The sequence below is a fragment of the Elgaria multicarinata genome, chromosome 9 (assembly GCF_023053635.1).
Source record: "Elgaria multicarinata webbii isolate HBS135686 ecotype San Diego chromosome 9, rElgMul1.1.pri, whole genome shotgun sequence".
Lineage (NCBI taxonomy): Eukaryota > Metazoa > Chordata > Lepidosauria > Squamata > Anguidae > Elgaria > Elgaria multicarinata.
Window position 1 is genome coordinate 39,405,209 of NC_086179.1, and position 22,617 is coordinate 39,427,825.

At 40.8% G+C, this 22,617-nt stretch overlaps 1 protein-coding gene across 1 annotated transcript in view; it reads left to right on the forward strand.

The window, feature by feature from the left end:
* The first annotated feature begins 4,642 nt into the window (after positions 1-4,642).
* Positions 4,643-22,617, forward strand: part of GRIN2B (glutamate ionotropic receptor NMDA type subunit 2B) — a 251,713-nt gene continuing 233,738 nt past the window's right edge. The window contains exon 1 of the mRNA XM_063134659.1: positions 4,643-5,050. Within this exon, the coding sequence (XP_062990729.1) occupies positions 4,643-5,050 (408 nt within the window). The remainder of the gene's footprint in view (positions 5,051-22,617) is intronic.

A 22,617-nucleotide genomic window follows, 5' to 3' on the forward strand; every position in this document is an offset into this window, starting at 1 on the left:
TCTCAAAAGACGCTGACCAAATAAAATTGCCAATAATGTTCTGCCTCTAGGCAAATGTGCTACATGCCATTAAATTTTGATATATATATATTTTAAAAAAGGGAACTGCGACTAACTTTTTTATTATTATTTCTTAGCAGAATTGGATGACCTGATAGCTCTGAGTGCTACACCCCCCACCCCCAGGTCTCACAGCCTTCTCTGAACCACCAATCGGTTTGGAATTTGGCCAGATTCGAAGCACAACCCTAGTGTAAAGGGATGCAATGCAGGCTTTCCCTTTCTCTGTTTCCTTCCCTTCATCTGCTCCCTTGCAAAACAACAACAACAAAAACCCAACCACCACCAAACTCAGCCTTTTCTAATCTGTTGGCCACAATCCAGAGGGGAAGGAAACCTCCTTTTCTGCTGCTGCTGCAAGTGCTGGTACTAAGGGGAGACGGAGGGGACATATGACCAGGGATGTTTCCACACTAGGAGTATACTGTAGCTGGCTTCGGTCACTTGCTTTTTACATGATGTCATCATCAAATTATTGTTCTCCTGTGTTTTCCCGGTGTTTCTCCATCTCTTTTTAAACCACAGAAAATCTGACCTTTTGGGGGGCAAGAGAAGAATAGAACAATAATGCAATTTCTGCAGCTGTAGATCATCTTAGTGTTACTCTTCCATCATTTTGAAGATGTGTGATTTTGACAAATATAGTGAGACATCACAGGTAGTTGATCCTGTCACTACACAGCCACACTCTAGTACAATTTCACTATTACCTTTCCAGTCAGCGCCATTTTAGGGATGTATGTGTGGTTTTTCTAATTAATCTTTTTGTTTTTGTGTTGAAATCCCTTATTTAAATAAATAAAACTATTCATTCAATAGTGCTCAAATGAACACACACACACACACACATTTTAGCTCAAATGAAATGAATACTTTAAAAAATGATAGCACACTGCCTTTTTGAACAGCACCATTTTAGCATCATGTTAATTTTTATTATTTTCCTGGTAGTTAATTTGTACTAAACACTTGGGGTGCAGTCTTATGGGATGGCTACCCACTAGATGGAAGCCTCCAATCTTGGATTCCTATTAGTTTCCAGATATCCTTTGCTGTGAGTAGGACAGGAGGAGTGGCGAAGGCCTTTTTTATTTTGCCCTCTGGATGGGCCTCTGAGAAGTCACACTGCCAGGGGCAGGACTGGGGTTGGAAAGGCCATGGGATACAGCAGGTCCCAACCTCCCTTCTCCGCCCACTGGAATGCCCCCTTTTGGACCTCGATGATGCTTTCCCAGAGATCACAGGATTGTTCGGTTAAAAATGTTTTTTTTAAATTGAAGTAATTATGTAATAGCACATAAGACTAAAAGGTGATTTAAAAAGCCAGTGAGGTGAGTCGTTCCTTCCCTTCATACACAGCTATGTTATCAGCACTAGTGTGATGAAACATAGTAGGATGTATGCAGTGCTCCAAAAGAGCTCTACTTCCCAAAAGGTGGCCTGTAAGTTGCAGTTGTGTAGGTCTAGGAATCACCAGTCAGGAAGCACCCCAGAATTGCTCTTTGCCCCTGATTGAAGTTCAGCTATTGGGCAGTATAGAAATGTGATGAATAAATAAACAGCAGGAAAGGGGGCGGGGCGGAATCCATCCTCCTGCCCATTGTCCTATGGGTGTCTGCTTGCAACTTGTGGCTACACTAGGAACTGCTACAAGACTGCCCAACTAAGTGCAGTACTGTACTGAGCAACTCTGTGTTCTTGTATATTTGCGTAAGAATGTGAGAGGTCTTGTACCACACATTGTTCTTTGGCTTTTCTGTATGAGAACTGCGGCATGTCTGCCAACAGGCCATTTGCCAGTCTGGACCAGGGACTGAGAGGGAGGCACACAGAGATCACCCATTCCCTGGATTGCTAACTTATGTACTGGGAGGAGAAGGGAGGGGGGAAGCGAGTCTCTGTTGAGCCCAAAGAAATTCCATCCTGCCGGTGGTTTGCTGGCTTCAGACCATATTGGTAACTCTTGGCACTTACTCTTTAATAAAATTAATTCATAACTTTGATTTAAACAAATTAAACTGCTGGACAGGTTTTTGTTGTTTCATATTGACATTCCCCACTCACTTGTTTGTACCCTTATTAGTCCTTCTCCACAAGTACCACAACATTTCTGGCTGCAGGCATGTTTGTATTATAGGTCTCCTGTTGCCTGTATAGTTTCTGGGCTGGTAGAATCCACCTTCCTGTTAACTGAATACTTCAAAGTAGTTACATTGTGAAGAAGTGACCGTCAAAGCTATTCTCAGCCTTGCAACTAGCTGTTGCATAACCAAGTGGATTACATTGAAAATGCTCAGGGTGATCACAGGAGAAGACCAAAAATATCATTGAAGTATGGGGTGGGGGGAAAGCATGTGCAGAGTGCATTAAAGTTTTAATCTACTGTCAAAGTCAATTGCAATCCTAGTGAAGACTGCATTTTCCCTGTAAAAGAATCTAATTTACTGATGTGTAATTAGAGGGCAACTGTCCGGTTACAACGAAGTTAGTGATTCATTTTGTAGAATTCTCACTGTCTCCTTGTTTAGAGCAGTTAAAATCAATGGATATTTCATACGCTCATTCCTTTCAGCCTTTAAGTGGATTTGGATCCCTTTATGAATGGTAATTAAGTATTTGTTTGTTTTTTGCTTCTCAATGATAGGCCAATGTGTACAGTCTTGAATGTAACATATTGGGGGCAATAGGAGTGTGTGTGTGTGTGTGTGTGTGTGAGAGAGAGAGAGAGAGAGAGAGAGATTTCAGCATCATTGAAACTGCAGCACTCTTTAATGGCTAAAGCAGTATAAATGGAAGTTAAATGGCACCCCATAGTCAGTGGGGTACTATATCAACAAGATGCCTTATTAGTTTTCTTCAGAGCAAACGGAACATGCATAGTTGTATTAGGCTCTTCACCCTCGGATGTCTTGGCAGTTACTTTAGTAGTTAGAGACTGCCATCAGTGTATCAGTGATTTGTTGCTGTGGTTATTGATATTTAACTGGGACAACAGTGGTGAGACGTAGCAGTCGACCGTAAAGCAACACATTATACAAGTTAACCCTGAGTTCTTTTAGTTCTGACATAACAGAAAGGCAAAAGCAGGTTTAGTGCAATCTAATGATAATCCCAGCACCTGGAATGTTTCATTAATCACTGCAAATAGAAGGATAGAATAGGCCGGATCATTCAGTTATTTCAGCTTTTCACAGTAATTGATTGAATAACAGGAACTTGAGGGTTGAGCATGAAACTAGATACCCAGATAGATACCTCTATTTTTGCTGATGCGGACTGCCTCTGGCCTGCAGGGCAAACCTCACTGCTATGATTTTCAGACTGGGAAGACAATGATAGCAACATGTACCTTACCGAGGTGCTGTGAGGATTAATTAGTTGCTGCTTGTAAAGTGCTTTGCAGATGAAAAGAGCTCAATGTTATTAAAACAAGGCACACTAAAGTATCCTGTAGGGAGTAATCTGGCACTAGCAGGGTTGCACTGATGACCTCATAGGTCTTCTTCATCACTTCAGTGCTTAGGAAAAGAAGCCGACACTTCCAGGGAATGAATCAGAATTCTATCAGCAATTCCATCAGCTTGAAGGCCTCCAATCTCCAGGCTTGTGAACAAAGATAATCAGCAAAAGATCTTAGGAAGGAAGATAAGATGCATAACTGGCCATGCAGACTGTTGATTGCTGTCCTCCTTCAAATAAAATTAGTATTGGCAAAACAAACAAACAAACAAAAAGTTATCACTACCACTTCTACAGCCTGAAGTCTTGCATTTATCTCCATCAGAAATACATTATGGTCATATTAAATACAGCTAGAACAAGGATACGTCAGCGTGACCAGGAGAAACTCTGCTAGGTGGTGAGAGAGAAGTCCCTCCTCTACAGGGTTCTTCCTAATTTTCTATTACCTTTGGATACTCCTGGGATGGAGAACACTGGTAGGAGGTTCTTCTAGGAAAAAGCTGTCAGGAGATAGGCACAGATTTGGGCATAATCTGTTAAACTCTAAGCAAACTCATTTCAAATGGACCACCAGAGGACACTGATGCTTCATCACTGCTGAACATGTGATTTTGAGGTGAGGCTGTAGTGTAAAACTATAGTATAAAAAACTTCTGACCAATGTTATTTAATCCTTCTTCCTGCTCTTATTAAGCTTCCCAGTAAAAGCTAAAGGCAACAAGCTTTCTCCTGTACCACTAGAGAAGAAGAAACAAGTCAAATGAATGAGGTTCAGATTGGGATTGAATACCAAATTGGGAGATGGGCAGAGCACATACATTGCATGCAGAGTGCCCTGGATTCCATTTCTGACAACTGCAATTATAAGACACTTAAGTAGAAGGGCTAGGAAAAGAGCCCTGCCACAACCCTGGAATGTCCCTGTCACTCAAAGCAGACAATGCTGGGCTAGATGGTGTGTCTCAGCACAAGACAACGTTATATGTTCATTATGGCCAGTGCTCCGATCAAACAGATGAGGCTGACTCAACTAATTGTGTGCCTTGCTTGGTCCACCCTTTACAGATACATTTTCACCTCTTTCCATTTTTGTCTCTTTCAGGGAGTGCAAGAGCTGAAGATGAGGCCCAGAGCAGAGTGCTATTCTTCAAAGTTCTGGCTTATGCTGGCAGTCTTAGCAACAACAGGTGGTGGGACCTGGGCCCAAAAGAACCGCGGCATTGACATTGCTGTCGTCTTGGTGGGTACCTCTGACGAAGTAGCTATCACAGATGCCCACAAGAAAGATGACTTCCATCACCTCTCTGTCATTCCTGTTGTGGAACTGGTGGCCATGAATGAGACAGATCCCAAGAGCATCATCACCCGCATCTGTGATATCATGTCTGACCGGAGGGTACAAGGTGTGGTGTTTGCTGATGACACTGACCAGGAAGCCATTGCCCAGATCCTGGACTTCATTTCTGCCCAGACCCTCACACCCATTCTAGGTATCCATGGAGGCTCTTCCATGATCATGGCAGACAAGGTAAAGTATAGCTTCTTCCCATCCAGAGTGGAGCTTAGAAAACAGCTTTTTCATCCATAAGTGGCATTGTGTTTGTTGAGGGCACTATAGGACTGCATGGAATGTCACTGAAATATTAAATTCCCAGTTATGTAGATGCAAGGTCTTGTATCAGGTAGCCTCTTGTGCTTGGAAAGTGGGGGCAAATCTTTCCTGCTATGTCATGTGTCTGTTGCAATCCCATTATAAAATGTTATTACCAAAGATCAGGCATGCAGAATTGTGCCTTTACACTTGCCTTTAGGATGCTGTATGGTGAGTAGTCAGCTGTCACGTCCCTACCTGCAATGGCCTTACCCAGTCCAAATTCTTTGCATTGTGGTGTTACATCATATCTGGTGATGGGCAGATGCTGCCACTGTAGATGCCACAGGACTGTCATGGTACTGGTGCAGCAATCACTATGCCCTGTCTTAAACACTCATTTGCAGCGACTCACAAAATTAGGCCATTAAAGAATTGAAAACATGTAATATGGCTGAATTGCAGCCATTGAAAAGATCCTGATGATCTGTAAATATTAAAAACACAACCAAATCAGAGAAAGCAGTGAGCCCATAGAAGGCTTATGACAGCCGATGGTTATGCTGGCTGGGTATGATGGGAGTTGAAGTCTAACACATCTGGAGGGCACCAGATTGGGGAAGAATGGCCTATTACCTCTTTCCCCAAGTCTGTAAGAAGAGTTGTTTATTCAATTTTCTTTGTCTTTTTTTTAACATCAAGAAAGCTGAAATGCCTTGAAGGAATTATCTGGAGAGGCCATTAGAGATAAGAGGAATATGTATTTTGAAGTTTCACCAAACTTTCAAGGAATGATTCATAAAGTCATCTTTTCTGCAAAATATTCATAAGTTATAAACATACGTTGTTAACAGAAACAAAGAAAAATTAAACCATTTTATCCTAACATTTTTTGAAGGGGATGTTTGAGGATGTTTAATGGTTATTTTTCAAAAAACTGAAATAACCCAGCCTATCATCATATATTGCTTAAGGGTGTCATTAGATGAGAGTTCTATTGCACACTCATTGCTGGGCACTCATGGATTTTTGTGGGTCCCTCTCACATCATATTCTGCATCCTGCGTACCTCCCGCCCCTTCTAACCTTGTTCGTGCAACAAAGAAACACCCCAGTAAGTTTGACTTATTTTTTAGATGGAACTTGCCTCTATCTCCTGCTGTGTGCAGGAGAAGCATGCGATCAAAACGGCCCACTGAATGGGCCACATACACATTGTTTACTTCCTCTTTTGAAAGAGGAAGTGATGAGGGATAATTGTGCAGGCGAAGAAGCAACGGTAAGGAAATTTCCCCCCGTGTGATGACGCTCTTAATCAGGAGATATGAGTAGATTGCTTGCAACTATACTACCACCACCAAATTTGCCTTATTGATGAGAATTAAAAAGAAAAGTCTTTTCAGAGAATCATAGAACTTGAAGGGGCCAAAGATAAACTATGTTTTGGTCAGAGGCCTGATCTTCCATGTATCACAGATGTCAAACTATATAATTCAGGTCATGATGTCCCACAAACATAGAGCAAGTGCACTGTAGAAAGATGCTTGTTCGTAACCTGTTTGTATCCATTAATTCTTGTACCCACGGTCAGCTTTAATCTGAGTAACTCCTTCCTTTACGCTGTTACCCCCACACCTCCGAATTTAGAGAGTCGTATCGCAGTATCTAAGCTGAGAAGGCCAATCTATTTATAAGGTACATTCTCCATCCCTGTAATTATCTGTTGCTCTTCTATGTACCTGGTCCACCTGGAACGGATTTTTCAAGAATATGAACGATGGTGTTGCACTCACCAGTCCTCAGTATACAGTTAACAATGACTTGTCCCTCCTCCTAGCAATGCCCTGCATAATTTATCTAGCAATTGCAGTTGCTACCTTTGTTTCCTCATTCACTCTGTAACCAAAATGTTTCAGTTTGTCCCCAGTGCAATATCACAGGCCTCCTTTATACATTCTACCAAATCAGGTGGTAAAACTTTTCCTGGACTGTACCACTTCAGGCTGCATGTGGGAAAAGCTGCATGATTAAATACTATTTGGTGGGGTAAAACTCCCTGCAAATAGAAAATAACATGTTGAATCCTTCTTTCTGATACTCTAATTTTTATGTGCAGCAAGTTTTTTTTTATTTATTTTTAGAAAAGATGGGGAGTGGCCAAACATGTGAATCCTGCCATTGACAGCTTAAAATAGTAAAGCCCAAGAAAATCTTTGGTTTTGCTATGCATATAAACTGACCATTGTTAGTTTAGTTTGCATTGCTGTCGGACATTGAGCAATAGGGAGGCATTGAGCATAGCTGAGAGGTGGAGGAGATACCTGGGGTTGCTTGCCCTTGTGAGAGGTAAACACACTTCTTCCCTCCGCACCAGGATACAAGGGCAGTGAATATGGTTTCCCTCGTCCTCCAGCAACTAGAAGTTGTGCGGTGGCAGTTTTTGAGGCTGATGGAAGCTCCTATTGGCCACTGAAGTGGCCACTGGCAAATGGAAGAAAATATGCTGCACCATGAATTCAGTTGCGTTGGTGGGGTTGAAGGGGTTTCATTATGGGGTGATAGTGAGAGAAGTGGGGGTAAAGTAGCTGGGATGTTGGGAGACAGGTGGGTTTATGTATGATTGCAGCTGTAAAGAACGAAAAGTAGAGTAATAGTGGCCCTCTTGCAGGAAATTAACATGGGAGCATTCATGATCTCCAATGGACAGAGATAAAATAGAACTTTAAATGGAAGAGATGGGGAGAAGATCCTCTTGGACCTGATTCTGATTTATTCAAATGCATCTTTGATTGTCGTTAGAGATCCTTTACATTGTCACTGCACTGTAAGGTAGCTGTAAGGCTTTCTCAAACGAGGCATGCAGATTGTCCAAGGGTACCCTGCCATAGATGTATCATAGTGCATACTCCAGGGAAATAATGCTGGTTATAGTCCCTGTTTAAATGAGCCCAGAGGAAAATACTCTTTTATTCCATTTCCACTGAAATTATGTTGCACATAGAGTATATACAGCAAGGGGGTAATTTTCAGTCTAGAATAGAAGCCGGTTGTCATGACTTTCTTTATAAGGAATTTGGATCCACTGAATTTGATAGATCAATTTCAGCTATTGAATAAATAAAGTAAGAGTAGTATTTTCCGTTGCAAATCTATCAAGAGAATTTGATTGAGTAAGTGTGTTTCTCAAGACTTCCTCTTCTACATGTCTGTCTCTCTGACTATAAAATATTACTGTGATATTTCATGTTGCCTGTTGATTTTGATGAGAAATTCTAGTAGGGGATAGGCTCCAAAGGAAAACATGATTAGTTTTGAATGAAGTGAGCCAGGTATATACAATACATTAATAAAACACCACCTCCATGCTAATCTAATGTATATTATGCCAAATTATTTATAAAATATTAATTTCATAATCAACAGAGACTTGTACCTTAAGGACTAACAAATATATTATGGCATAAACTTTATCTAGTCGACCAAAGCTTATGCCATAATAAATGTGTTAGATTTTAATGTGCTACAAGTCACTGGGATATATCCAGGGTTAGCCTTATGTAGAATTGACCCATTGAAATGAATGGTAATTAAGTTAGACAAATATTGGCTATAACTATCTTCGTTGCTTTTGCTGTAATAGACTAACACATCTGCCTCTCTGAAAGTTGTTACCATGGAAGGCACATCATTTCATAGCATGTATTTTCTTATGACACAGGAAACACATTTTTCAGATTTGGAAAATAATGTATGTGTACATTTTGTATTGTCACATGACATCACCAGCCCATACATTTTCAGAACAAAATCCTCAAAAGTAGAGTCAGGAAGAAGGGCAAGAAACAAAACTAGGGATGATAGATCCAGCAATTTTGAGCTCATCTAAATTCTCTAAAAATTACCTTGAAAAGTATACATTTCAAACGGGAAAAATGTGCATTTCTGTGAGTATTTTTCAAAAATGTGCATTTTCCATTCCATTGACTAAAGCAAGAAAGTGCACATTTTAATATATATATATATATATATATATATATATATATTAATGTGATTGTAAATCCAGGAATTTGCAAACATTTTTCAAAAAACAAAGTGTTCCTGAATTGCAAATCTCATACATCCCCTAAACATTATCTTTTTGGTGCCAGGTTAAAATTGCCCTCTTCTCCTAGGCATTTGGCAGCAATAGAATTAATTTTTGATCAGGTCCTGGATTGTCTTTGGTTGATTGTTTAAAAAAATGTTTTTAGATATATGTTGTCTATGTGTGTGTTGTCTAGATGTTTTTATATAAATGGCTTTGCACTATGTATAATGCATTTTTAATGGTTTTTAATTTTTGTAAACCCCCAGGGAGCTTTGGCTCTGGGGCAGTATGAAAATATAATAAATGAAATGAATTCCCTTAATTTGACTGGGGAGTAGGGTATGTCTAGTATTTTGGGCTCTGCTTGATTGCATGCCAGACTCCATCAACAGCCGGGACTGCAAGTACCTGGGGTCTTATCCCTCCCTCTCTTTAGGCTGTAGCTCCTCTGCAGGCTTCAGTCATGAACAGAAAAACAGAAATGAGATGGAACAAAAAGACAAAAAATGGCTAGGTTATTTTCGTTACCCCTTCCCCCAAACTACCCAATCAAATAGAACTTTTGATGCTGTAAATGGAGACTGCTGAAAAAACCAGGATGTCTGCTTAGTGAAGCCTTAACAATAATGTTTAAGCTACTAGTGGGTGATAAGAAGCAAGGAAAAACATTCTGACAGTCCCCACTTAAACGTCTTATATATTTATGAAGGAGGTGATAGTATCCTTCTCAGTACTTTTATGTTAAGGCCAACCTGATGCTTAAAATCCTGAAAGCATGAGATGACTTTGCAACAGAGTGCGCCTTTCTCTCTCTCTCTAATTCTGCGACAAGTGGCAGTTGTAGCTGACCATGCTCCATAGCAGCAGCCAGAAGTGATGCAGTGTTAATAAATGGCAACCAAAAGTGGTGGTAGTGGTGGGGAGGTAACTTTGGTGGCAGGAGCTGTGAGGTCAGCACCATATGCGTGAATGGCTGTTGCCACTAGCAACTGCAGCAGGCCTGTCTACAGCCATATGCCGGCCTGGAAGGTGTGGAACTCACTATCTCGTGCCTACAGCACTGCCATTTCTCCAAATGAGGGCATGATTCACCTCAAGGTGGCAACTGTCTATTACTTCCCCACCAACTCTCTGGCTACCTTTGGTGGTCCTAGTGAGGGTTTGTAATTTCATCTTCTCCAGATCACCAGGCCTTCTGAGAAAGAAGGGTGGGAGTGGATTAGAGTCCAATGAACGGGTAACCCCAAACTTCCTCTGCTCTGCCCTCCATGTATCTCTACACTCCACTTTTTTAAAAAAGGATAGCTGCTGACATCTGAAGTTCTCATCCCCTCCACCCTATAGGTTGGGTTGCTGCCTTTTTCTTGAGAGAGCTGTTGTGCTTTTTACAGCTGCATGACAGGCAGAACAGATGCAGCTTTTCCTGGTATGGAGGTACATTGATGGGGGAAACGGCACTAAGTCTGTCAGGGAACAAACTGGTAAGCCTCTTGATAAGCCTTTTGTGCACTTCCAAAACACACTAAAATACAATAAGTGTTTCCTTCTATTGCATTTCTTAAAAGTAATCCAAACATGACTGAGCTCTAAAGCTGTTTCTACCAGGGCTGGCCCTACCATAAAGCACGATGAGGCGACCTGCTTCAGGAGACATCATGAAGCAGAAGGGGGTATAGATTAAGGCAGGAATTCATGTCTCAATGATGCTACAAGACTTTATAAAGTAGGGGTGGAGAGGGTGCCATTTGGGTGCTGTTTCAGGCACAGGTTTCTGCCTCCCCATACCTTCTTTCTCTCATCCCACAATTAAACAAACATCTCCTTCACTCCAGTACTGCATCATATTCCTTAGAACTGTTTTACAGGATTAAATAACAACTCCTGAACATACATCAGTATCTAGTTTGTTTCATGTACAAGTTCTCATCCCCTCCACCCTATCAACAGCCTATCAACAGCCATCAACAACCTCTAAGGCTGAAGATAAATGTACATTAAAAAGCACCTCACAGCACTGTGAACATACTTTGAGCTCTTTTCGATGTCTTGTCTGTCTGTAGCATATCAACGAATCAAATGTGGGCTAGCCTCCATTGCAGCCTCCCCATTCCACCTCTTGGAGAAATAACTTCCTGGTAGCCATTTGCCTTAGAGGAGAGGATGCCCTCTACTGTGGAGCACCATCTTTTCCAGCAACAGTAGCAGCAGCAGCAGGAAGTAGAGGCAGTAGAAGCTGTAGCAAGAGGACAGTCAACTGTTGTTGTTGCACCATCAATGTATATGGTGCTATCCTTTATTCCTCATATTGAGGCAGTAGCTAAATCTTGTCGATTTTTCCTGTATAATATTGCCAGGATTCGATCATTTTTGTCTGTCTCTTCTGCCAAGACGCTTGTCCATGCACTGGTTATTTCACGGTTGGACTACTGCAACCTTCTTCTCTCTGGCCTTCCTTCTTCTCACATCAGTCCATTGGTTTCTGTTCACCACTCTGCCGCAAAGATCATCTTCTTAGCTCGCCGCTCCGACCATGTTACTCCACTTCTGAAATCTCTTCATTGGCTTCCAGTTCACTTCAGAATCCAATATAAACTTCTCCTGTTAACCTTCAAAGCTTTTCACAGTCTAGCTCCTTCCTATCTCTCCTCTCTCATCTCACACTATTGCCCCGCTCGTGCTCTTCGCTCCTCTGATGCCATGTTTCTCGCCTGCCCAAGGGCCTCTACTTCCCTTGCTCGGCTTCGTCCATTTTTGTCTGCTGCCCCTTACGCCTGGAACACTCTTCCAGAACATTTGAGAACTACAAGTTCAACCACAGCTTTTAAAGCTCAACTAAAAACTTTTCTTTTTCCTAAAGCCTTTAAAACTTGATGTTGTGCAGACTTCTACTGTTACTTTCTACTGTTAGTTTTTCCCTACCCTGTGCCTGCTTACCCTACCCTGTACCTGTTTGCATTCTCTTCCCCTCCTTATTGTTTTGCTATGATTTTATTAGATTGTAAGCCTATGCGGCAGGGTCTTGCTATTTACTGTTTTACTCTGTACAGCACCATGTACATTGATGGTGCTATATAAATAAATAATAATAATAATAATAATAATAATAATTCAGAGTGCAAGAGGATAGATCCCTAACCTTGAGGTAATTACAATCTATAATTTGACAACAAAGGCAGAGGTGGGAAGTGGAGGCAGGAGATATATGGGAAAAGAACACTTGATCATTCCACTCACCATTCGCTGGCCTCCATTGCAGTGGAAAGAAACCACTCACAACAGCCTATCCACTCATTGCTATTGCTGCTGACTGCTTCTGTTGCTGAGAAAGAAAATCTTTCATAATCGAATGGCTGAGATGGAAGGATAGCAACAACCACTTCCTGTCCCAGGCAATAGGCTGGTGGAAGGTTCATTCCTCAACAGGAGGAGGGAGGAAAGGAGGAGGCGGAGGCAGTGATGGAGGCCAGCCAGTGGGGAAGCACAGCACCTCTGAATTCACTGATATGCTACAAGAAACATGTCTATGAAAACAGGACCTCAAGGTGTCTTCAGTTCTCTGAGCCTCTGTTTAATGTATGTCTATCTCTAGCTGGATTAGACCAATGTGTTGCAGGGGGACAAGTTTAATCTTTCACTATTGACATCAGTTGCCAGAGATTAAAAAGAAAGCCATGCAAAAAAATAGGTCTGTTCTCAAGGTTGCTGCTCATGGGAACCGAGTCCTACCAGTTAGATCTTCATTGTTCACTGTTAAGGACAATAAACTCATAAAGCAAATAAAAATGCCTACAAGTCATGTTTGAATCGTTAAGGCCATTGTCAGCAAGGAGATTGACTAGTGAGTCAATCTAGGGCAGAACTCAGAGTAGCAGGGGAAGTTGCCATTGTAATTGCGCTCAGAGCTGGCTTATGCTGAAAGCCTCAGGGTTGCAACTTCATCTCTGGAGAGGAAGCAACTACAGAAAGTGTGGATGGTATTTCTGTTTGGTGTGATTCTGACTGTTTTTCCTCTTAAAGCCAGCTGTGAGAAGGTGAGAGTTAAGGGGACCCATTTTACCTTCTTGAAGGGTATAGATGGGTGCTTGGCAAGCTGGTACTCAGTCATTGGCTAGACATAGCTCATGAGCTGCCAGTCATTCACCTTGCATAAGGCTTCTCCCTTAGCATTCTCAATTGATGTGGAAATGAAGGAAGTACAATCCTTTATGTTTGCATTTGTGTGTTTCCTGCAAGCTGCAGTTTTACTCTCTTGCCATTTTATATCCATTGAGACCTCTTTTTTTAGCAGCTTCTGTTAACCATGGGTCTTGATTGGTTCAAGTTGTTTAAAGCACATTGCTCCTATAAAAGATATCTTTCAAGTCCAGATCTGCTCACCAAAAGCATTTGGGAAATCCTCTAATCTCACAATTGTGTATTTAGCCATTCTATCAACTATTTAAGATCTGCACTGTCACTGTTTTTAATGAGCGCTATATAGTATTCTAAATGTGTGTTTCACACACACATTTATTCAATCAATTTACGTCATACACAGCTGGTCAAGAAGATTAGTGTCTCGGTTCTGGAATAGGTGGATCTTTATTATAACCTTAACACTCTAAATTAATTGCATTCAAAAATTTCTCTTCCCCAAACCACCTTCAAAATGAAATTGAAAGCCTGGTGTGTGAAATTGACTGATCCTGCTTCTATAGATCCTCAAGTCATTCATCAGTAATTGCATGGCCATTGCTAAGTGGCAACGCTTTGCATGTAGAAGGTTCCAGGTTCAATCTCTGGCATTTGTAGTTAAAAATGGATCCCACGTAGCAATGCCAGGGAAGTCCTCTGCCTGAAAAGCTGGAGAGGTGCTGCCAGTCAAATCAGTGCTAGGTAGAGCAGTGTTTTTGACTCCATGAAAAGCAATGCCTTGTATGTGACACACAGTTCTTTTCAGGGGATGGCTTACTTTCTTTGCCTTAGGGTTTTTTTTTTTTACCTTTCTTACTGAAATTTAGAGAAAAATATTATAGAAGAGGAGGGGTTAACCTAGAAATGTGAGACACACTGGCGAGATGGCTATAATAGTGATATTATCTACCAGCAAAAAGACTCCTGAGAAAGAAAGAGCAATCCAAACTATTAAAGTGAAGGGGGTGTCACCCCTGCCCCGAGCATATTCTGATATTTTCCATCTGTTTGGACTGAACGAGTCATCCTAGTGGTTTACTATGAACCAGTGTTGAGCAATATGACTTTTCACAAACTTTTCACTATGCACACATCCAAATAAGAAAAATCAAGACTTTGCTGCCATGTGAAATAGCCTTCTAGGGTGATGGAGTTTAAAATGTAGGGTAGGGGGTCAGAGGACTGAATGCTCCCCCATGTTAAAAAAAACAAACACTCCCTGCACATAGAAAACTAATGTATCAAGTGGAACATTAGGCTAGGACCATTTGCCCTTACATGCTAGCTTTCTTTTTGACACAGGAGATTATTCAATCATGCAATTTCCCATAAGCATTGTGAAGTGGTACTGTTCCAAAAGTGCTGTATAATGTTTTTTCTTAAATGAGTAAAATGTGTACATGTGTGTATGTGGAATGTGTAGCTGTAACTCTAACAGTGCAATCCTACTTGAAATAATTCCTATGTCTACTCAGAAGTAATCCCCATGAGGTTACTCCTAGGTAATTACGGATAGGATTAGAGCTCAGGCCTGCCATCCTATATACACTTACTTGACAGTAAGTCCCATTGAACTCACTGGGACTTACTTCTGAGTAGACATAAAGAGGATTGCACTGTATGTGTATTTACTTGGAAGTTTCATTTAAATGGATCTACAATTAGGTGAAGTGCACCTTTGTGCACTTTAGACAGAGCTCCTAAAGGAAAGGCATTTTTATGTAACAAATTAAGTGAGCCAGCAGAAATAATTGAGATATATATGCAGTAATGTTTTATTATATTAATTATTATTTTGTACATTTGAGATACCTTGAACAAAGTCTTATAATTTTGTTCCATGTATTTTAAACTATACTTTATTATATGATTGTGTGATATTGTACACTTGTAATTTTAGAATGTCAATTAAGGTAATTCACGTGTTTGAGGTCTGAAGATGGAATGGAAGTATAACTACCATTTAAATAAGTGGGAGTTACTCCTGATTGAACATGATTAAGTTTGTGCTGTAAAATGAAATATTAAGCACTGACGCCCTCCCATCAATTTAGTCTTAGACAGCAAAAATGAATCCAGATCAAGAGGTCTGACAACATAAAAGATGCAGTAATGCCTGAGCTGGCGTATCTCAAGGAGGGGAAAGTTTCACAGTCTTTCTATATGTCCCTGTCTGAATGTAGGCCTCTTCAGAGAATGTTCTCCCTCGGGGGACATATTTTAGGTATCCTAGGCTCAAACTACTAATAACTTTGTAACCCAAAACCAGCCCTCAAAAAGCTATTGGACTTCCACATTCGACTTCTGCTTTAGCTTCTGAGCAATCTTCAGGGTAGCATATGAGCCAACAGTGCTAATATGGCTGCAAGAAAGGCAAATGCTATTTTGGGCTGCATTAATAGAAGTCTAGCTTCCAAATCACGTGAGGTACTGGTTCCTCTCTGTTCGGCCCTGGTTAGGCCTCATCTAGAGTATTGCGTCCAGTTCTGGGCTCCACAATTCAAGAAGGACGCAGATAAGCTGGAGCGTGTTCAGAGGAGGGCAACCAGGATGATTAGGGGTATGGAAACAAAGCCCTATGAAGAGAGACTGAAAGAACTGGGCATGTTTAGCCTGGAGAAGAGAAGATTGAGGGGAGACATGATAGCACTCTTCAAATACTTAAAAGGTTGTCACACAGAGGAGGGCCAGGATCTCTTCTCGATCCTCCCAGAGTGCAGGACACGGAATAATGGGCTCAAGTTAAAGGAAGACAGATTCCATCAGGAAAAACTTCCTGACTGTTAGAGCAGTACGACAATGGAATCCGTTACCTAGGGAGGTTGTGGGCTCTCGCACACTAGAGTCATTCAAGAGGCAGCTGGACAACCATCTGTCAGGGATGCTTTAGGGTGGATTCCTGCATTGAGCAGGGGGTTGGACTCGATGGCCTTGTCGGCCCCTTCCAACTCCACTATTCTATGATTCTATGATTCTATGTACAACATATTACAACAGCTCAACCTTGTCATTACAAAAGAAGTCTATTAGGAGGTTCTTTAGCTCCATAATTCGTCTACTTAGGAAGTCTATGTCTTATTAGAAGACATTTTACTGGATTTTCTGTTGTTTTGTACATGAACAACAGGTGACAGGTAATTTCACTAATTGTTCTGTGGTTGTCCTTTTTCTAGGAAGCAGCTGATACTGCTCACTATATAGATAAATCTTTTGTATGGTTAATGTATTTCTGCATGAAAGTTTACTGACGCATGGGCATTTTTTAAAAAAAGAATTAAAATGACTGGGATGTTCTGAAAAATATTGCTAAGAACAGAGATAAAATTGAGCAAAATCAAAATTTAGGCCAGTTATCAGAAAATACTTCTTCATGGTGAGCTCTGTTATCCTTTAGAAGAAAATATTCGCAGGTGGAACACAAAGCTATATTAAAATGACATGGGCAGTGCATGAGAAACTGCATTGCAGAGATCAACTGAGGCACAACCAGGGTGGGTGAGAAGAAGAGAAGAAGAAACTGCAAGATGGGCATGGTACTGATGTAGAGATATGTGGAAAGGGGCAAGCTAGAAAGAGAATGTGGTGCAATCAAAGGGGGAACAAATCATTCAATGCAAGACCTGTGAGTCCATTTATATTTAAGAAAGAGGGAGAGGGAGAAAGAAAGAGAAGGGAGACATGATTCTTTTCCTTTCTGTGCTGTGATGATAGCTCCTAGCCATCTTTGTGTAAGGTTTCATATGCTAATTATAAACTTAAGCTCCAGAAAGAGTTGGATGGGCAGGGGGAATTGAGATGAATGCATGATACCAAGAACAGAAGAAAAATCAGAATAAAAGAATATCTAATCACAATTAACTATTCACAAATGCCGTTGATTTAAACAAAAAAAGTTTTGACATTTCTGTTTAAAATATGCATCTAAATACGAATCCTGATGAAATGGATGACAATAAGATCAGCAGTCCACTGAATAATAGTGGTGGGTGTTTATCCTTGCAGGGTTGGAACATATCTTTCTTTGCAACTGTTGGGGCTCCCAGAATCCACTTTTTCTGTCCATGTGTTAATCCCCACATCCACAACAATCCCAGATTTTTCCAAGAACAAAATTAAAGTGGACAGTAACTTCTGAACAAAAGGAACCCACCACAGGGCGTGTTTTTGTACTCCTGCAAATATTGCCCCCCCCCCCACCAGCCTGTTGATACCTCCCTTGTGTGTGTGGTTGGTAGCATTTTGGCTACATATGGATGGACCTTTGCTCCCAAACATTGCCAATAGATGGTGTAATGTATTGCAGTGTCCCAACTTGCTAGGTACCTGAAAACCTGAGCCATCACTATAGCTCACTGGTGGTGCTTCGGCTCCCATCGGCCTTTTCACCACTGATAGTAACAATAGCTAGGGCAAAGAAAGAATTGCAGAGATTTTGTTGGCTTCCAGACTACATTGATTGGCAGCTTTCTGAGACAAAACCAATAGAATTGTTGCCAAGCCTCTGAACTGGAGTTGTTTGACACACACATATATATGTGATTCTTATCCTCAATATATTCTTTCGCGCCTCTTAATCTAGTTCTGTCTTTCTGTGTAACTATGATTATCATCTCTGAGGCATTTAGCAGCAAGAGCAGAATTAGGATTTCAGAGTTGTATTCCATTGGATTGGCAACGCACAGGGTGGAATTACTGCCAAACCATTAGCTTTGCCAGGTGGCAGTTGTATGCATGATCAAATTTTACTTCTTGTTCCCTTTCTATCGCTATTTTGCTTTTTTTCTTGTTCTCTTTCTCTGCCTTGCCTCTTCTTTTGCTGCCTGCCATTCTCTCCCTTTTTTACTTAATTAATTACAGTTTGCACAGTGCTTTGAAAATGCAAGTGCAGTATAAGTCCTAAGTGCTATTATTTCTTTCTGGCTGGCTCCTCTCTTTGCATTTGTCTCTTTGTATTCACTTCCCTTTGTGATTTCTGGAGTGAAAATGTGCAGGTTTAAATTATTTATAAGCTTATAGAGTAATTACAGAAATGATTTAATTACTCAGTTAACACAGTTCTTTGCATTACAGGCTCAACCTTGGTGGCAATCTGCTTGCTGCAGACTGTCAAATGCAGAAGGGATGAGGGGAGGGAAAGGCGGGGAGGGAGGAACATGGGGGAGACAGAAAAGAGCTACTGCTCTCCTCCACTCCCCAACTAATCAGAATTGGTTTATCTAGTATTAAGATGTGTTTTACTGATTTGGTCAACATTTATGTTTAATGAGATATTTGTTACAGTTTGTCTTTGTATTCATCAGATCGTATACCATAGAAAGTAGCAGTTCTTTTCAGTATAGAGATTGGAGAAGGAAGAGAAGCTGTTGGGCATGTTTGCCCTCTATTAGCCAGCCATTAATACTCACTGAAGTAATATGCGGGAAAGAAACATAACAGTGCAATTCTATGCACATTTAGATAGAAAAAAGACCTACAACTCCCAGCATCCCCAGCTTATTCCCCTAAATATTCTATCTGGCTCTGCATTGGCACACTGATCCAATTTTCCTTTTGTTTGACAGTGAAAGGCTTATTTGCTGCGGAGGATTTGCTTTTGGGAGAGGACATGCTCTAGAAGCCTAGGGCATTATTCCTTTGGATATAGGTGATACACCTTTAAAATATATTTGGCAAAGACCACTCTTTTTAATTAATACCCTGCTTTCTCATTGTCATCATATCTTAGCCATCACAATTTATTTATTTATTTATTTATTACATTTTTATACCGCCCAATAGCCGAAGCTCTCTGGGCAGTTCACAAAAATTAAAACCATCATAAAACAACCAAGTTAAAAACACAAATACAAAATGCAATATAAAAAGCACAACCAAGATAAAACCACGCAGCAAAATTGATATAAGGTTAAAATACAGAGTTAAAACAGTATAATTTAAGTTAAAATTAAGTGTTAAAATACTGAGTGAATAAAAAGGTAATATCCAAGTCTCTTTTCACCACATTCAAAGGATTGGCTCTCCATTTTTTTTAATCTAGATGTGTTTCATTGTGTCAAACGAGAGTGAAACTAAACTTTTGTTGTTTCTCAAAATAATTACCAAATCAGAGTTGAGACTCTCTGGATGATGTAATCAATTCTCCTGCTCCAAGGTAGGATATTCTGTTTCTGAAAGATTCCTGGGAAGTGTCTGCCCACTGATAAAGTTTCTCCAACTCTTCAAGGCAGCTTCTTGCATTACTGATCTGCTTTAGTACTTTATTGTTTAACCTAAACAAATTTCTTTGCAGTTTTGTATGGTGGGGACCGTACTCCTATACTTTGGGGCAGTTTTCACTTTGAGGGAGCTAATAGTCTGATCTTTGCTGTGCTGCGCTGCCACCTTGATAATGGCCAGAGGGGGTACTTCAATTCATTAGTCCAACTAGACCAGGTGATTTTTTTCTGCCCTCCAGAGACTATGAAGTTAAGTTCGTGGCAGCTCTCAATTTTTCCTATATCTATGGCCGCAAAGTACAGCGGCCATAAAGAGGAATGGCCCTTTATGGTTGCCATAATTTACAGACATAGGTATAGTAAGAACAGAGCTGCTATGACCTTAACTTCATAGGTCTGGGGAAACAGGGCTGCTGCTGCTTGTACCTTCACACACCCATGCTCAACCCCCCAATCTTGTCATGAGGGATTTCTGTAAGGGCAAGGGGTGAGTGAGTGGGTTCTGCGGGTGGGTGTGGGTGTGGGGGTAAGCAGGTGGAGGAGGAGGAGGCTGACGGCTGATGCATTTGGAGACTTGGCTGGACTGACTATACTTGGCAAAAAGAGGAGGAGGAGGGGAGTCCAAGGAGCAAGGAAAATAGCAGGAAAGATTCCTTGGCCAAGGTAGGGGGTTGGTGAAGTAAGTACCACTTATGTTCAGTGAGGTTTAGTCCCAGGAAAGTGTAATTGGATTGCAGCCCAAATGTCTTATTGAAATGTTACCCTCTGCCAACTCATCCTTTGGCACTTTTAGCCTCACATGTCAGGAATCTTCTGTCTGGAATGGGAGTCATTAATATTCTTTTGCAAATGGAAACTGAGAGTGAGTGGTGATAACAATAAGTGGCAGCAATCCTATGTACACATAGTTAGAACCCTTGGAGTAAATGTCATTGAACTCTGTGGGACTTAATTCTGAGTAAATATGCATGGCCTGGGCTGCACAACATTACTCCAGGGTCTTTGAAGAGAGGATGGAACTTTACAACTGCACTGGCAAGTCTCCCATTAAGGTATTTCCACTGGAGATCTACTGATGAAAATTCTGACCAGCAAAATATCTCAATCTATGCCAATATGAGCGAGATTTCTTAAAACCTTTGTTGGGCCATCATATTTGCTCCATAGTGCAAAGGTAGAAGTGGATCTCTAGTTGGTGCTAGAAGATAGTAATTCATTTTTAATAATGCATTTTAACCCATAGACCTTCCTATCCAATTTGCTTTGATATAATTGGCATGGTGTATATTTTGTAACAATTGCTGATAATTGTTCATCCTTCTTCAAAATCTTTTTAAAAAATTAACAGGGTTGCCATTATTATTATTTATTTATTATCATCATCATCATTATCTCTCTTTTCTTACTTGTGATGGTTTGTCTAGATGAACAGGATGGGCTTTGCCAAATCATGCTGTCTTTTACTGATTCAGAAATTTCCTGACTATTGGACATGTTTGAAGTATGACTGCTTTTTGGGTGTTGGTGTGGATGTATAGGCCCAGTTTCTGTAGGTTTTCTGATTTATTTTTTTAATGTGGTGCTGGTGACTGATGTGACTAATGGAATATTTGTAACTTTTTCCTGTTGCCATAATTCTTTAACTTACATAGCCAGTTGTGTATATTTCTCTCTCTTTTCCTCTTCCTTTTCTGCAGTATTTTTGTCATTAGGTACTGTTTTGTCAATGAGCTAGGTGTGTTTTTCTTTTTTGTTTATGACTGTTAAGTCTGGTCAATTGCACAGTATTGTTTTGTCCCAGAATTGTTCTGTCCCAGCAAGTTAATATGTGAGTGCATAGTGTAGCTTGTCTTGACTTGTCTGAGTGTGACTGGATCTCCTAGGCTCTGAAAGCATCTTTCTGGAGAGATTGCCATGATCCACAAAGCCAGGTTATGGTGAGTGCATCGTTGACCTTGACAGGAGGGGCTTGCACTTGCTAGAACAAGGTGAACAGATGTGAAGAGGCTGCAATTCTATATTCATTTATCTGGGAGTAGGCTTTATTGAAATCAATGGGACTTGTTTCTGTAATTTCTTTGGGCAGTTTTCTTTGGGTCCCTGATTGGGATTTCTGTTCTCTGCCCACTGAGGCAGTATAAATTCAGGAGATATTTGGATAAAAGGAGGGAAAGATCCTTGTCTAGCATTGTGATAATGGGCATCCGTGCTGGCCTTTCTTTGTATTGCTACTGACCATGGTCTTGTTTACATGGCCATTGAACCAGAGATATAATGACACATTTTTAGATTAGTTTCTCATTGATAAACCAAAAGCTGAAACAAGTTAAGAAGTGCTAGTGAGAAGTGATTGCAACAAGCCTTTAGTCCATTTTGTTCCATGGCTAATGTTTGCAGGGTAATAGTATTTTGTACTCCTTCTGAATGCTAGGTTGCTAGTTTGTTGTACTAGATTTTTCTGCAGTTGTCAGCTGCTTCATTTGTTCAATGGTAGCAATATGCTGAATCTGTGGCTCAGTTCAGACAACATGTTTCAACGCAGTGTGAAAACTCCACTCAACGGCTAAATTTTTAGTGGATACTCCCCACAGAACGTTCTAACTCTACCGGTGTGACTGTGGGCTACCATGGAGTTGAGTATAATCCATTGTGATGTTTGATTGACAGTTCTTCCACCTTCTTTCCTGCCCCAATCCTCCCAAAGGTATCCCATCAGCCATTGCTGCAAAAAAACAACCCTGGCAGCTCTCCTAGAGCTGCACTCCCTCCTTTTGCCACTTTTGCCAGAGAGCTCTGTAGCCAGTGGGAAAAGTCAACTCAACACAATGGAAAACACAGAGCCCTCCACACAACACGCAACACAATGGTTGTGCTGGAACTCTCCTTTGCACAGTGTGGATATTCAGCGTGGAGTGTTTTGTTGTTGTTGTTTTACCTCCACTGTGGGGTAGAGTTTTCCCGCCAGACAACACATTTCTCAACAGTGGTGTAAAAATTCCACCCTGGAGTTCTAAAACCACAGTTGAGAA